General features: G+C 39.0%; 1 protein-coding gene across 1 annotated transcript; it reads right to left on the bottom strand.

Annotated features, from left to right (window-relative positions):
- Positions 1 to 8,294: 8,294 nt before the first annotated feature.
- CCDC71L (coiled-coil domain containing 71 like) lies at positions 8,295 to 13,773 on the bottom strand. Its single transcript, XM_086396898.1, has one exon. It carries the CDS (start codon positions 12,421 to 12,423, stop codon positions 11,722 to 11,724), a length of 702 nt encoding a protein of 233 aa, XP_086253024.1. The 5' UTR covers positions 12,424 to 13,773; the 3' UTR covers positions 8,295 to 11,721.
- Between the last annotated feature and the right edge of the window lie 4,441 nt (positions 13,774 to 18,214).

The following is an 18,214-nucleotide window of genomic DNA, read 5'->3' as shown; positions in this document are numbered from 1 at the left end:
GATCCAGTTTCTGCATTTTTCCTACAAACTATATTTCCTAGGTTCTTTGCCAACTGGCTTCCAGTGTAGTTTGTCGAACAGTGGTTTGACTGCAGAAAGGAAGGGAGGAATAAGCCCAGAATCTAGCTCCTTTCTGGGCAGCCCCTTCTCCTGTGATCCCAGTTCCTACCAGGCACAATTCTTTATTTCTCTAGCCCTGGGGTAGAAACACTTTCTGGTGATACTTGGTGATTTTCTGGTGATACTCTGGTGATTCCTGGTCACCATCATTTTTTGCTCTGGGATCTCCCATCACCTAATAACTGTTTAGATACCTATAATGAATCATTTTCTGGTTGGCCTCTGACTAAAACAGTAATACAGATAGGAATTCAGTAATATAAGTATACCTGAAGAAGAGGAGAGGAGAGAGAAGAGAGGTAGTATAAGTGAACTACATCTCATCTTCATATAGGAAGTCAGTAGATGGTGCACAATTTGATAAATCAATAAACAGCACTACAGTACATTATCTAGAATCATGAAGACAACAAAAAGAATAAAAATCTGAAATGGTTCTAAGTGTAGCCTCAAACTATGGAGTCAGTAAAAGGCCCGTATCGCCAAGGACTCGGGGGAGACAGACGAATAAATGGAACATAGTGGGATGTACTACACGAATGCAAGATGTTAATAATAGGGGAAACTGTGTGAGCGTGTGTGGTTGGGGGGTGGCAGGGATAGAGAGGTACACGGAAACTCTTTGTACTTTGCAGTCAATTTTTCCGAACCTAAATCTGTTTTTTAAAATAAACTCCATCAGTGAAAAAAAAGAAGGGAGGGGAGATAGGATGAGAAGAGGAAGCTATCTAAAAGACATGAAGGAAATTTAAACGTTAATACATATTTCTAAGTGAAAGAAGGCAATCTGAAAAAACTATATACTTTATGATTCTAATTACATGACATTTTGAAAAAGGCAAAACTATATAAACAGAAAAAAAGCAGTGGTTGCCAAGGTTCAGGGGGAGAGAGGAAGTGATGCAGAGCTAGGGCACAGAGGATTTTCAGGGCAGTGAAACTATCCTATATGATACTAAAATGGTAGATACCTGACATTATCTGTTTGTCAAAACTTATGAAATTGTACAACAGAAAAGGTTAACCCTAGTGTTAGTTAATAATAACGTGTCAGTAATCGGCCATCCTGTCCTAGCCCCAGCAATCAGACAAGAAAAAAAAAATAGAAGGCATCCAAATTGGAAAGAAGTGAAACTGTCACTGTTTGCAGATGACAAAATATTTAACATAGAAAATTCTAAAGACACCACCAAGAAACTAAGAGAGCTCATCAATGGATTTGACAAAGTTTCAGGATACAAAATTAATATACATAAATGTGTTGCATTTCTATATACTAACAACAAACTATCAGAAAAAGAAATTAAGAAAGTAATTCCATTTATAATCACATCAAAAAGAATAAAATACCTAGGAATAAATCTAATTATGGAGGCAAAACAGCTGTATTCAGAAAACTATAAGACATTGGTTAAAGAAACTGAAGATGTACAGATAGAAGGATCTACTGTATTCATGGATTGGAAAAATAATATTGTTAAAATGACCATACTACCCAAAGCAATCTAAAGATTCAATAAAATCCATATCAAAATATTAATACCAATGGCATATTTCACAGAGTTTGTATGGAAACACAAAAGACTGAATGATCAAAACAATCTCAAGAGAGAAGAACAAAGCTGGAGGTATCATGCTCCCTGATTGTGAACTATACTACAAAGCTACAGTAATCAAACAATATGGTACTGGCAAAAAAAAAAAACAAAGCAGACACACAGCTCTATGGAACAAAATAAAGAGTGCAGAAATGAACCCACACTTAAATGGGCAATTAATCTATGACAAATGCAAAAAAATACAATGAGGTAAAGGCAGCTTCTTTAACAAATGCTCTTGGAAAAACTAGACATTTACATGAAAAAGAGTCAAACTAGGACATTTCTCGCACCATATACAAAAATTAATTCAAATGGTTTAAAGACTTAAATGCAAGTCCTGAAGCCATAAAATTTATGGAAGAAAACACAGGTAGTATGCTCTTTGACGTCAGTCTTAGTAATAGTTTTTGAATATGTCTCCTAAGGCAAGGGCAACAAAAGCAAAATAACAAATGGGACTACATCAAACTAAAAAGATTTTGCACAGTGAATCAGTCAGTTCAGTTCAGTCGCTCAGTCATGTCTGACTCTTTGTGACCCCATGAACCACAGCACACCAGGCCTCCCTGTCCACCACCAACTTCCGGAGTTCACCCAAACCCATGTCCATTGAGTCAGTGATGTCATCCAACCATCTTATCCTCTGTCATCCCCTTCTCCTGCCCCCAATCTTTCCCAGGATCAGGGTCTTTTCAAATGAGTCAGTTCTTCACATCAGGTGGCCAAAGTATTGGAGTTTCAGGTTCAACATCAGTTCTTCCAATGAATATTCAGGACTGATTTCCTTTAGGATGGACTGGTTGGATCTCCTTGCAGTCCAAGGGACTCTCAAGAGTCTTCTCCAACACCACAGTTCAAAAGCATCAATTCTTCAGTGCTCAGCTTTCCTTATAGTCCAATTCTCACATCCATACATGACCACTGGCAAAACCATAGCCTTGACTAGATGGACCTTTGTTGACAAAGTAACGTCTCTGCTTTTCAATATGCTGTCTAGGCTGGTCATAACTTTCTTTCCAAAGAGTAAGTGTCTTTCAATTTCATGGCTGCAATCACCATTTACAGTGATTTTGGAGCCCAGAAAAATAGTCAACCACTGTTTCCACTGTTTCCCCATCTATTTACCATGAAGTGATGGGACTGGATGCCATGATCTATCAACAAAAGGAGAAGGCTGCTTACTGAATGGGAGAAGATATTTGCAAACTATATATAATGAGGAATCAATATACCAAATATATAAAGAGTTCATGCAACTCAACATTAAAAAATAATTAAAAATAGGCAGAGAAACTACACACTTTTCCAAAAACACACAGATGGCCAACAGGCACATGAAATGATGCTCAATATGACTCACCGTCAAATAAAAGTAAACCAAAACCACAATGAGCTATCACCTTACAATTGTCAGAAAGACTATTATCAAAAAAGATAAAAAAGAACAAGTGTTGGTGATGATATGGAGAAAAAGGAATACTGGTGTACTGTTACTGGCAATATAATGGTGCAGCTGCTATGGAAAACAATATAGATACTCCTCAAAAAATTAAAACCAGAATTACTACATGATCCAGCAATTCTACTCCTGAGTATTAATCCAAAGAAAGCAGAAACACTAACTAGAAAAGATATATTCATCCCTATGTTTATTGTTGCATTATTTACAATAGTCAAGATATGGCAGTAGCCTAAGTGTCCATCAATAGATGATCACATAAAGTAGCTTATGGTGTATATATGATCGAATATTAGTCAGCTATAAAAAATAATCTTTCCTTTTGTGACAACATACCCTAGAGGATATTATGCTAAGTGAAGTGAGTTAAAAAGGAAGACAAAAACAATTTTCCTTATCTTTGAAATCTAAAAAGTAAAACAAATAAGTCAACATAACAAAGCAGAAAGAGATTTATAGACACAGAGATCAAGTGGCTGCCAGAGGGTGGGAGGTGAGGGAAGGAGAGAAAAAGGTAAGGAAGATTAAGATATACAAGTTTCCAGTTGTAAAACAAGTAAGTCACAGGTATGAAGTGTACAATGTGGCAAATAGAGTCAAAAATTATATGTTTATATGGTGAAAGATGGCTATTAGATTTACCATGGTGATCATTTTGAAATGTATAGAAATATTAAATCACTGTTGTGTAATAAGAACTAACATAGTATAGGTCAACTATATTGCAAAAATAAACAAACTGATAGAAAATAAAGATCAGGTTTGTGGTTACGGGAGGTAGGCTGGGGGAAGCCAGAATTGGATAAAGGTAGTCAAAAGCTACTCTAATTATAAGTTATAAGTTACTCGGGATGTAATGTACACTGTGATAAGCATAATTAACACTGCTGTATATTAGATATCAAAGTTATTGAGAGAATAAATTCTAACAGTTATCATCACAAGGAAAAATAGTTTTTTCTATTCTTTTAATTTTGTTTCTCTGTAAGATGATGCATAAACTTATGAAGTTCACTAAGCTTACTGTGACAATCATTTCATGATGTATGTAAGTCAAATAATTCTGCTGTACACCTTAAACTTGTATAGTGTGAAAGTGAAAGTCACTCAGTCATTTCCCACTCTTTGCGACCCCATAGACTCAGTCCATGGAATTCTCCAGGCCAAAATACCGGAGTGTGTAGCCTTTCCCTTCTCTAGGTGATCTTCCCAACCCAGGGATCAAACCCAGGTCTCCTGCATTGTGGGCAGATTCTTTACCAGCTGAGCCACAAGGGAAGCCCAAGAATACTGGAGTGGGTAGCCTATCCTTTCTCCAGCAGATCTTCCCAACCCAGGAACTAAACTGGGGTCTCCTGCCTTGCAGGTGGATTCTTTATCAACTGAGCTATCAGAGAAACCCCCTAAACTTATACAGTGCTGTAGATCAATTACATCTCAATAAAACTAGAAGAAAATTTTTAATTAAAAAAATGGGTCCTCCATCAATTATAATAAATATATTCCTATTAATGCAAGATATTAATAACTATAGAAACTGAGAGTGGCACAAAATTCTGTACTTTCTATGGAATTTGCCTGTAAACCAAAAACTACCCTAAAAAAAATAGCCAATTCTACAAAACCTTGACTTAAAAAAAAAGTCTAGGAAAGGAGTGTTTGTGGGTAAGGTGGAGCTTTATAATTGTTAGTCCTCATGTGCTTTTTAAGGTTTTTTTTTTTTAACTATGTACACATCACTTGGATTAAAATGTTTTTAATTTTTTAAAACATGTGTTTACCCACCAGGATGGCTACAATGAAAAAGACTAAAGATACCAAGTGTTGGCAAGAATTTGAGGTATCTAGGACACTCACATACTACTATGAAAGTTTGTGTAAATTGGTATAACCACTTCAGAATATTTTGGCCACCTGATGTGAAGAGCTGACTCATTTGAAAAGACCCTGATGCTGGGAAAGATCGAAGGCAGAAGGAGAAGGGGATGACAGAGAATGAGATGCTTGGATGGCATCACCGACTCAATGGACATGAGTTTGAGGAGGCTCCAGGAGATGGTGAAGGACAGGGAGGCCTGGTGTGCTGCAGTCCATGGGGTCCCAAAGAGTTGGATACCACCGAGTGATGAACAACAACTTTAGAAAATTGGAGGCCTCTACCAAAGCTGATTATTTGCACAGCATGTGACCCAGCAAATTCACTCCAAGGGCACCCATATATACTCAGTCGCTAAGTTGTATCCAACTTTTTGCAACCCTAAGGACTGTAGCCCACCAGGCTCTTCTGTTCATGGGATTTCCCAGGCAAGAATACTGGAGTGGGTTGCTATATTCTTCTCCAGGGGATCTTCCCAACCCAGGGATCGAAACTGCGTCTCCTGCATCTCCTGTATTGGCAGGCATATTCTTTTCCACTGAGTCATTTGGGAAGCCTCACTCCAAGACAAATATTGAAAAAAAAAAAAAAATTCACCAAAGGATATGTTCTCTTACATGCACTGAAGCTTTATTCATTATTGCCCTAAATTGAAATCCACCTAAATGCCCATCAAGAGTTGTAAAAACTTTGTAGAATATTCAGTGTAATTCTACACACCAATGAGAATAAATAATTAAGAACTACATGCAATAATATGAAGGAATCTCACAAATAATTTTCAGTGAAAGAAGCTAGGCATATGACACATAATTCCATGTATATAAAGTCCCAAAACAGGTTGTCTATGCTGTAAGAAGTCAAAATAAAGATTCTCTTGGAAGGGAGATGGTGAGTGATTAAAAGGGGCATAGGAGAATCCTCTGAGGGTACTGGCTAGATTTTGTTTTTTCAGTCTGAGTGCTGGTTCCCCGAGTATACTGAATTTACAAAACTGTATCAAGCTGAGCTCATACTTTTCATACATCCACTTTTTAGTATGTGTATTATGCTTCAATAATTTATTTTAATCTGAGAGTTTTGAACCCTAAGCTGCACTCTTTTTTTCAAATTCTTGCCACTAAACATTTAAACAAATAATATGTACTTTAAAAATCCTGCCAGATGTATGTATGTATGTGTGTTACTTTTTGTAAGAATCTCAGTGTAACATTTCTATGAATACTTTCAGAAGCAGAAGTCCACTTTTGAGTGCAACAGAATATTTCTTCAAATTTGCTGGGTCAGCCATAGCGTTTGCTGTTGTTATTATCATTACCTTACAGTTGGTTTCTGGATATGTTTATCATGTTTCAGATCATAGTTTAGCATGACATTTACCAAGATAAGTGAGTATGGACAGTGAGAAGTCATTGCTCTTATATCAAATCAGCAATCAGGCTCTGTTTTGAGCTTCTTACTACTAGGTAACTTCCACCTAACACAGTTCTTTGTGTCAGCTTCAGATACTGAAGCCTTAGCTTTCTCACCAAGTTAAAATATGCTCTGTTATTCTTTGTGCTATGAGGAATCATGTCTACCCTTGTGGCTCAGTCAGTAAAGAATCCGCCCACAGTGCAAGAGACCTGGGTTTGATCCCTGGGTTGGGACGATTCCTGGGACAAGGAAATGGCAACCCAGTCCAGTATTCTTGCCTGGGAAACCCCTTGAACATAGGAGCCTGGTGGGCTACAGTCCATGGGGTCGCAGACTGGACTTAGTGACTAAACAACAACAAGAAAAAGAATTATAACTAAACTACAGGCTGTAGACCCCAAGTCTGCAAATGAGTGTGTCAATGTTTCAAACATGAAGATTTTTTTTTTTTACTTTCAGTAATAATTTTTTGCTCTTCAAATATATCATACTCATTTGTTTCCTTGAAGAACCGAACTATAAACTTCACAGGAGTTTATTCTAATTTAATTCTGTACATGCAAAGTAACATGGTTCTTAAGCAACACTTCCTGAACTTATGCCAAGGGAAAACTTGGAGCGGAAATCTGGCAAGTTCTAAGATCAACAACGTTAATCTATTACTTTTATAAATTCTCAGATAGTTTAAAACATGTTACAGTGCATCTGAATTATCTTTCAAAGATATCATGATGATTAAAGAAGACCCCCCAAATTTTAAGAGAGCCTAAGAAAACTCCAACAGTAAAATCTGTTTTGTATTGGGTTGGCCAAAAAGCTCGTTCAGGGTTTTCCACATCTTACAGAAAAAATCCTGAACCAATTTTTTGGTCAACCCAATAAGTCAACTTAATCCAAACTCTTGCTTTATAGTTTGTCAGCAGGCTAAAGATATTTCAAGATTCTTCTGTCTTCAATTTAATTCACCCACAAATTACCATCTCAATCCATCTTTTAGCTTTCCCAGACCACACTATTCTTGGGGTGCTAAATTCCCAGGGGATCAATCACTCTCAGCATTTACATTCTCAGTGCAGGTATCTCCAATTAATAGCATTTATTAAGAATTTCCTATGTGTCCACCACTAATATCCCCCTTTTTAAAAACTAACCACATATGATACTTGAGGAAGCTAAAGCATGGATAGTTTACATAACTTATCTCAAGTTCTAATTATGAGTAGTGAAACCATAATTCCACTCCAGGCACTGCGATTCACAGTTTACTACACTGTGCTGCTTCTAATTATTAACAGGAACTTCAGGCCACACAGTAGTACTACGAATCCTGCCCTTGGTAATACTCTACTCCTACCTTCTAGACTAATGAAAATTCTGGCTTTACTCATTCTGTGGAACAGCATTTACTGCTGCTACTCACAAGGAGACACTTGGACATTCTTTCCTACCATGAACAATGTGAGCTTTATTTAGACTTTTTATCACCACCACAGGAGGATTTGGGGCCAGGGTTCAAAACTGAATTTTGATGCATCTTTAAAGTCTTTTTGGTAAATGACAAGATTGGCCATTTTGGTAATGACAAATTTTGGTAATGACAAGATTGGCCATGAAATACTATTCTGGAGATTCACTAGATCATCCAAACGGTGATGTCAAAAAGAGCCTCAAGACAGTACAAAACACAGATCTCAAGACTGGTAGGAGTCTCAAGTTCATCAAAAAAAGTCAAAAATGATCCCAAGATGCTTTCCAACTCACATAAAAACATAAAATCCCATTTCAAAAACTTTCAACATCATTAGAAAAATCAGTCACCGTATATTCTCTAAAATTTATTTACAATTAATAAGTTAAAAAGCAGAGTACAACCAGATTGTAAATCTTAATCATATGCACATCAAACTGTCCAAGGAAACAATTTAGTTCCATTAACAAACAATTGTCTTCTAAAGTACTTAAGACATAACAGGCTATCAAAAAATATTTGAAACACACCAATAAAGTAAATATTATGTATATAAGTCCACTAAAAACCACCAATTTAAAGAATGCTGTGGCTACCCTTAAAACAACAATAGGCTTTGAGTTCAGAATTGCTCAGGTTTTTTGTATTCAAATAATTTTAATGTTTCTTTATTGAAGAATTTTATAGTACTATCATTTGCATGGAGCAAATCAATAGGCGTCAGCCACCAGCTTAGTTATACAAGTCCAACAGGGTACTCAAACTTTGACAAAATAAATACACACCACAACAGCGACACTTTGCACTATCAACAACAGAGCTTGTCCTTAACAATCATGACATTACTGGTTTCAGGAAGGAAAATTAAGTTGTTGGTTGACAGGGAGGATAAAAATGACATCAGGAAGATTCAAAGGTTAACTGAGGTGACAGTCACCACATTTAGGCACTCAAGAGTTAAAAATGAAATAAAAGCATAGCGAGGTGATCAACTTCCTCCTAGCTTCTCCCTCTACTTGTGCCATATAAGATAATCTTATAAGAGAATGAATCAAGTCATGAGATTTCTTTTAAAAAACTATATACAAGCTAAACTACAGACTTAGAGGACAGAAAATGGATGCCTCACCATAAAGGCCACCTTGCCAAGTTTCTTTTCACATTCTGCCCAATGTAACCACAAAATACTTTCACTTTCCTATTAATATACTAGCCAACTATATTAGTTGCTTCTTCACATTTTAGGAGTTGTAACATAGGCTTTGCTAAAGAACACTTGGCAAAAATAAAGACTTTTTTGACACCTATTTCACAAACTAGAAATGGTATGATTTTTAAGCAGACCAGATAAATAACATATTGAATTCATGATGGGCAATCAGATCCAAACTGAAATCAGACAGCCCAGATAATTCAAAGAAGCATTTATGCTAGTTCAAGTGCACTAAAGTAACAAGGCATGAGGGAAAAATGTTAAGAATCTCAGTTAAAATAAAATGCATGATGTCAATGGTTGTTTCCGTTTTGTGCTGAGCAGTTATCCTCCCAGTTAAGTTTAATTTCAAAACCCTCTGGGAAACTATCTGGATAAGCTGTATGTTGAAATTACATTCTAATATGGCCACTGAATTTATTTTTTAATTATTATAAAACTATATACAAAAGTAAGTGGTACCAATACATAGTTGTTGTTTTTTTTAGGGGCCTAACTAAAAAAAAATGAACAATTTGGGAGTGAGAGAAGGGAGAAAACCTTATGTATCTGCAATACAACTGCCAATGGAAGCTAATAACCAAAAGAATATATATAAGCTTCCTATCACAGAGATCAAATGTAACTCTCCATCATCTAAGTAATGATTCATTTTTATTTACTCATGTGGCAGTGTTTGTTACAACGCATTATTATTGAGTAGTGAATAAAAGAATACGAGGCATACTGGGAAACTGGCATCAAGTCATGTATATATAATATATATATATATATAATTTTCTTTTTTACAAAACAAGAACACTGAAATTAAAGTCACAAAACTCCTACTTATGTACTATTAAACTTGAAAAATTCAATTCAGAAAGCTATGCCATTTGAAATCTAAGAACACAAGAGTCGAAATTGCAACTCTTACTATTCTCCTAAGAAGCTGCCAAGCAGAGAGAAATCTTAATATTGAGGACTTCCTATGTTAAGTTCCAGCCAGTGTAAGTAGTTTCATGGCAGACTACTTAAATTTGAAAAACTGTGGTACAAAAACCACTTGACCCTTTAGATATTGCAGTAAAATCTGGCTGTGGCACCACTGGCTAAATACCATTAAGTCTTGCTGCCACCAATGACCAAAGGCACTTGGATAATCAAGAATTCCACTCTGGGCCATATGGTATAAACGCTATTAGAGAAGTGTATAAGAAGGGTCAGTACCTAGTGTGAATCGCCCGCTGGATTCCTGTGGTCTTCAGCTGTCAACAAAGACAGGTAACTGCAAACATAATTATGAATGGAATTAAGGTAAAAAAGGATACTCGTGGAGGAAAAAAGACAAATGTCACGATGTCTATAAAGGTGATGGGTATTAGTCGGGGCACTTTCTGCTATTCAACACAAAGTAGAGAAAGATCTATTTTGCCCAGAGTAATTTCAACAAGTTATTTGATACCAAGAAATGCCCCCACCCTCTAAAGAGCTAATAGTTCTGAGAACTCTAATGGGTATTCTGTTTACCATTTTAATCACCAGGTTTACACACATTCATTTCTTCTACGTGGCTCCCAATTTAAAATAGGTTACCTTTGAACTTCTTTGTATGTTAGACCAGTACAAAGAGGCCAAACCATTTCCAATAGGATTCCATCCATCTCTTTAACCAACACCAGTTCTTTGTAACTCATTTTTTTCTTTATCACAAGCCATGTGGTTTCAACGTACTTTAATTTTTATTTAATCAAAAAGAATTTAACAAATCAACTTTTCCTAAACAGAACTTTATATGAGTTTCTACCATTTTCTTTAGGAGCTCAGTAAATATAAACATTAAATCTCAATATAAAATCTTTAGAAACACCTCAAAAATGTTGAAATAGTTGTACTTTGCATCTCTTTGTTTGTAATCACTGAGCCCATGGCATTCAAATCATACAAATCCTTGCACTCTTAACATTAAGTCATTAAGTTTGAAAAATATCCTTGGTCAAAGCTTTGGAATCCGGTTAAAATTCGGAAACGAGTGGGATTCAGAATACCCTGAGCACAAACGGGTGCAACAACAGCACAAAACAGGTTCGATCTTTCGTCCAGAAAGAGGGGTGGCAGTTGAAAAGAAAAAAATGGGGGTAGGAGGTGGGAAGGAGGCCGGGATAGAAGAGCGGGGTGAAAAGCAAGTAGATTCTGGCTTTATTACACGAAACCAAATTCCTTTGGAAAAAATAACGACTTCTTCGGAGGACTTCCAGACCAGTGAGGTAGAGTCCAAAGGGAGAAAACGGATCTGCCCCTTCAGTCCTGGAGACGTCTCAGTCCGGGGTAGGGAAGCAAACGGCCCTCCCCCGCGGGTCCCGCGGTCTCCTCTGCTGCCCGGCACTGGGAGGGGGTGGAGGGCGCACCTGCCCCGGAGTTCCAGACGGCGGTGCCGCGGGCCCGGGAACACCATCCGGTGACTTCTTCGCCCATAAAGTGCATAAGGGGACAGGGTCCTGGCCGGATCTGTAAACACTCGACTGACACTTGTCCATCCCCCCGGGCGGGAGCTCCGTCCCCGGCTGGGAGGGTGACGCGGTCCGCGCGTCATGCCCGGGGCACCGGGAAGCGGCGGAGCCTCACCACGGGTTCCAGGTTCACTCGCAGGATTTGGCGCGCTTTACGCCGTGCCGCCGCCAGGCTGCGCTCTCCCCACACGTCGCTGCCGACGCGGATGGTGGGGAAGGTGGTCAGCGTCGGGGTGGCCGCCCTCCAGATCTCCTCCAGGGTGCGGCCCCCGAAGCAGGGTTCCGGGGCCGCAGGCTTGACGGGGCAGCTCTCCTCGGGGACCGGCGGCGGGGGCGGCGGCAGCTTCCTCCGGCGGGCGGCTGGCGCCCGGGCTCCGCGGCGCCTCCTCCTGGCCGCCGCGCTCGGGGCCGGCCTGCGCGTCGGGCCGCGGGCGGTGGGGCCCCCTGGGGGCTCGGGGACGAGTGCCCGGCAAGAGGAGTAGCCGTAGACGTCCTTGCTGCGCAGGATGTGCGGGGAGAACTGGTGCTTGAGGCTGCAGAGGAAGCTCCAGAGCTCCGCGTCCGAGCTCATGAACTCCGTGCTGCGGGGCATGAACAGCTTGAAGGCGTCGCCCAGTGCCTTGGTGCTGTCGGCCAGCGACAGTTGCGACCGCGAGTACACCACCTTCTCCTCCCGCGCCTCCAGACCGGCTCCTCCTCCCAGCCTAAAGCCGCCGCCCCGGGCGGCCGCGGCCGGGGCCGCCGGGGGCCGGCGCCGCCGCCTCTTCACGCTGCGCCGCATCGGAGGCCGCTCGGGGCCGCCCGCGCTCGCCGGGTCCCGCAGCCGCCGTCCCCGCCCGTGTTTGGCTCCGCGGTGGCGGCCGCTGCTGGCACCTCCCGCCCGGCGCGTCTCTCGCTACTTTTCTCGCCTCCGCCGCCGCTGCCCCTCCCCCTCCGAGGGCGGAGGACGCGGGTGAAGATCCTGCCGCCCGGTACAAGATGGCGGCCGGCGCCCACCCCTGGGCTTTGTCATTGGACGGCGCCTCGCCCCCCTGGTTTCTCTTTCTTCTCCTCTCTTGCCTCCTTTCGCCCTCTGCCTTTCTTTAAATGTGCCCGCCTTTGGCCCCTCCTACTGCAGCCCCGACTCCACCCATTGGGTGCTCTCAGAAGAGGGCGGGGACTAATGGGGGAGAGGCCAGTTCCTGGAAGATGGTGCTGGGGTGGGTGATGGTGGCTCTTGGACACGAGTCAACAGTTGGGTAGGTATATGAGGACGGTCCCTTGTCTAGAGTGGACATCAGCTCCACTTGGGGGGGAGTCACTCTACTCTCGGAATGAGTGGATGTGCATTTATGGATTGAGCTGGGAGGTCTACCAGTCTGAATAACAAAGGGAGACCTACCCAAAGGCTGTAGTTTGTATCACAAAAGGGGAAATTGGGTGTAAGTCTAGAGGGAATGGGCCTTCCACAATTCTCTTCTGAACCTTCAGAAGCCTCTCTTGGCATCTTCATCCAACTCTTACCCACTTTGACCCCAATCCATGTCAAGCAACGCTAGTAATCCAGAATCATTCAGATAATACGGACGCTGTCAGTGGCATAGTCTCCTTCTAGACAGTGGAACCATCTTCACATTTAAGAGATGCTCTGCTTATCAGGAAAGTAAAGCCTTTTATACCCATAGAACTTTGCTCAAGTTGATCAAAGATCAATTACAACAAAGCCATTCTCCTTACAGAAAATATAATTTTTAAATATACAGTTGGTTTTAAATGAGTGCACTTCACCTTTCATTTAGTTTTAGTATGTCCCTTTGCAGTACCATCTCTAGCGCAGAGAAAGGATGCAGTTTCACAATCAAAAGGTTTCTGTTGAAAAGAACAGGTTGTTAAGACCCCATCACCTTTTGTATTTGAGAGGAGGGGATTGAATGTTTATAGAGTAATGCACAGTCTTCTGTCATCTTTTCTATCCTCAATACTTAGTTCAGCACCTGTCAGACAGTGGGCACTCTATTTTTGTTGAGTGAACCAGTGAGAAACATAATGATGTGAGAAACATATATTCAAATTGCTAACAGGACAATTTCACATTTTACATTTCAGGTTTCTTTTAACTCTGTTAAAGTTTTAAGGTTTTAAAAAAAAAAAAAAAAAGCACTCCTAAAACATAGAACTGTGAGGTAGACATGCAAATTTTACCCCTGAGAGAGCACTTTATTTTGCAGTAGAAAACTCATAGAGCAGAGTTTTGTGATTCACACATAGCTGCTATTGGTTCCTTCAAATATTTGAGCTAAAAGGCACCTAGTTCAATCTCCTTATTTCATGGATCAGGAAATTTGGATCCACAGAGGTTAGGTAATGAGGCTTCTTGATTGTAGGACTAGGACTATAGTTTAGGTCTTTGGATTCCTAATCTTAGTGATCTTTATATTTCACTAGAGATTTTACAAGTTGTACTGCTCAGACTCAAAGAGATTCAATAGAAAATGCTTTATGAGTGGAGTGACCAAGGAACAGAGCTGTTCACCTGATTCCACTTCTGGCTCCTCCCAGAATTGAGCAGTTTTTAACCTGTCCAGTATACTGGACTTACAGATTATATTTTCTTAGAACCAGATTTTAACTTCGATAAAAAATAAAAATATTTTGAAAGTTGCTTCTCTGTACCACAGCATCCTGTCCATGCACTGGGTTTATGCAAAAATCAAGCTTCCTACCAGAGGACCAGTTCGCAACCTACCTAAATCATGGTAACTTTCTGAAGAGAAAATCAGTTTCCTAGAAAAGCATATCCTGATCTCAGAACAAAATTATGGAGCCAATTATCAGCTTCCTAAGTCCTTATAAAGAAATGATATTACAACTCTTTATATCACAGTTAGTTCTGTTGGTAATTTTGGGAATACATACTAATGTGAAATTTGTGTAACTTCCAATGGAATGCCCCTGCAAGACAGACATAGAAAATCTCATAGAGTAAGCCAGCAGAATGGTAAAGGGACTTCATAGTGAAAGAAAAATAAGGATTTATGTACTCCTGGCTTTTTGTCTTGATATTCCTTCCCTTTCATGTTAATCCTGTTTTAAGTACTTAGGGTTCTCAAGTGTGGAAAGGCTTAGGGTCGTTTGCTACATAAATATACCAGACATCTATACAAACTTACAGAATTGATTTTGATTGAAAGGATAAATCTTATAAGACTATTCTCATACTAAGGAAACATAGGTCTCAACAAATTGCAGAGCATTCAAAGTTCATTTTATAATACATACTCATTTAATTTACTTAAACCAAGCAATATCTTTATGAAATATTTTTTGGAATTAACATGTCAAATGCTTAAATTATTGTATAATTTTAAATTTGGCATTGTTTGATTTCTCTGTTTCTCATTTTTACATTTCTTCCTGCCTCCACCTTTTGATTAACTTAAATAGTCCTACAAATGGTACTTATCCATTCTCCAGAAGTGAGTAAAATTTACACATAATTTTTTCTTTTAGTTCCTGAGACTCTCCTAAGACACTACAAGCTTTTGGAAAGTTACAATTAAATTTATTTAATTTTATTGCAAATTAAAATCTTGTTCTTGAAGAAACACTATTCAAAATGCTTAGTTTATTCCTTTACCTCTCAAGGAGAATGATGCATCCGTCCTATATCTGATATTGGTGAATAACAAGAACATACAGAACAAAAATTAGCTATATGTGTATATTTTCTGAATTTATGCAGTTTAAAATGTAGTTTATAATTTATGTAGTTCAAAAATGAAACCAAAAAGAATAAAGTGATTAGAGAAATTAAAAATAACATATATCTCTTCGCTATCCAGAACTTGTGCTATAAGATTCCACTTCTATAAAATAATTTGCTTCTTACAAAGTGGCCAAAAAATTAAAAAGTATCTGTAAATGGTTGGGAGTATCCACTCTGGAATCAAATAGACTTGGAATCAAACAGATCTTTATAACATAATATCCTTAGATATTTTAAAAAAATCTTTCTGAGCCTATTTCTTCACTTATAAAATGGGTGTAATCTCTGCTTCAATAGATTATTTTGAGGACTGAAGGAGCAAACAAGAGTAAAACTTGTACTAGAGTGTCTGGATCACAGTAGGCATCTGATAAATAATAGTTATCATTATTTGTCTTATCTAATTATGAGGATTTTGTTTGGTTTAGCCTACATATTTCAAATCCTACATTACAGAGGGAGTCTGTAGATTTTTTTAAGTAATAGATAGATGAGGGGAAAAGAAAAACGTTACAGCAAGAAGGAAATTTAGGGATCATCTAATGGGTCCAACACTCTTAATTCAGATGAGAATATTGAGATGCCAAGAGAGCTGCCAAAGTTTACATAGCTGAATGGTGGAGTACTTGGAACTAGAACCTAGGTCTCTAACTGTTAATCAAAAGTTGTTTCTAACAACTCCGGTATTTAATCCAAGGAGATAGCATTAATTTGTAGTCCAAATGAAATTGCATAGAACATGATTCATCAATTTCAGTCTTTTCATTAAAATAATTATGAAGTAATGTAGATTTTTCTATAAAAGTTACCTCAAACCTCTGATATGCTCCTGTGTGTGTGTGTGTGTTAGTCGCTCAGTCGTGTCCAACTTGCTGTGACCCCATGGACTGTATGTAGCCTGCCAAGCTCCTCTGTCCATGGGGATTCTCCCATGGACAGATTAAAGGCAAGAATACTGGAGTGGGTTGCCATTCCTTTCTCTAGAGGATCTTCCCAACCCAGGGATCGAACTCTGGTCTGCATTGCAGGCAGATTCTTTACAATTTGCTACAGGGAAGTCAAACTGTTTAATTTAAAATACACAAAATACACATATAAACTGAGAAGCCAGGACTTCCACGCATGTACTTTCCCTATTCCTCCTGCTACTTTCAGTTTTAAACCCTGGACATTATATATCAAAGGAACATAAGAAGACTGAAGAATGGAGAGGAGAAAGCCAGGCTAAGGATTTCAGAACCCAAAGAACATTTTCTCTTTTCTGCACACACCTAAGACTGGGTGCTGGAGAAGTCCGCAACCAAGAAACACCAACAGACATAAAAGTGCCGACCAGATCATGTTCTCTCTAACTTTATACCCAAGAAAGGCGTAGCCTACCAAGACAGAAACTTTTACAAAGTTATCAGTCTACTGCAGCAAAATAGCACCAAAAAACAAACAAACAACTATGGCTTCTACCCTTTCCAGGCTATAAGCAGGCACTCTACCACCCCTTCTGGAGTAGTGTCAGAGAAGGTCAAGTAGAGAATCATCAATCTCATCCCTTCTGGGCAATAGAGAAGCTATTCTCTTCTAAAATGTCAGTGGAGACCATGTGGGGACCAATAATAAGACACTCGTATTCCTCCCAGTAGAGGTCTAGTAACCAGCTAGCATTCCCACCCCCACCAAGTAACAGTGAGGCAGAGTGGGAAACTTGGACTTGTACTTGGCAATAGTGAGGCAGCATCCCTTCCTTTCCTTTCTGTAAAAATGTCAAAGGAAACCTGCTAAAAACAGATGGTTTAAATAATATCCAGAGTCTCATAACATAATAGCCAAATGTCTAGGTTGCAACTGAAAGTTATCTAATGCTGAGAACCAAGAAGATCTCAACTTGAATAAAAAGGGATCATCAATAAATGTCAGCACTAAGATGAGAAAGAAATCAGTATTTTGTAGCAAATATTTTAAAATAGCCATTATAAAGACATTTTAACAAGCAGTTATGAACACAACTTGAAACAAATGAAAAAGTAAAGAGTTGCAGTGAAGAAATAAAACATCTCAGCAAAGGAACAGGAGATATAAAGAAGAACCAACATGGAAATTTTAGAACTAAAAAATACAATGATTGAAATAAAAAATTTAGTGGATGGTCTCAACAGCAGAAAGGAGAAAAAAAAATCAGTAAACTTAAAGATAAAACAATAGATTTAATCCCATCTGAAGAAAAGAGAGGAAATATACTAAGAAATCAGAACAGAGCCACAAGCACGTATGGGACTATAAGATCTATTATTAGTGTAATCAGAGGACTGGAAGGAGAGGAGAAAGAAGGCTGAGCTGAAAAAGTACTTGAAATAATGGCTGAAAAATGTTCCAAACTAGGCAACAGACGTAAATCTATAGATTTAAGAAGCTGAACACGCCTAAGCAAGATACACCCAAAGAAATCCACATCAAAACAAATCATTGTTAAACATATGAAAACTAAAAACGAAGAAAAAAGTCTTGAAAGTAGCAAGATAAAAAAGTACACCTTACCGACAAGAGAAAAACCATTTGAATAGCAATAGATATTCTCACTAGAAACCATAGGTATCAGAAGGAAGTAGCTCAACATATTTCAAGCCCTAAAAGAAAAGAGCTGTCAGCCCAGATTTCTATATCCAGTGAAAATATCCTTCAATAATGAAGAAGAAATCAAGACATTCACAAGTGAAGGAAAACTAAGAGAATCTGTTGCCAGCAGATCTACCTAAAAGAATGGCTAAAGGAAGTTCTCTGAACAAAAAGAAAACAATAAAATGAGGAAACCTGGGACATTGGGAAGGAAGAAAGA

Source organism: Bos grunniens, chromosome 4, assembly GCF_055505025.1.
Source record: "Bos grunniens cultivar Pamir isolate PY7600 chromosome 4, Bosgru_T2T1.0, whole genome shotgun sequence".
NCBI lineage: Eukaryota > Metazoa > Chordata > Mammalia > Artiodactyla > Bovidae > Bos > Bos grunniens.
This window is presented reverse-complemented; position numbering and strand designations above follow the sequence as displayed.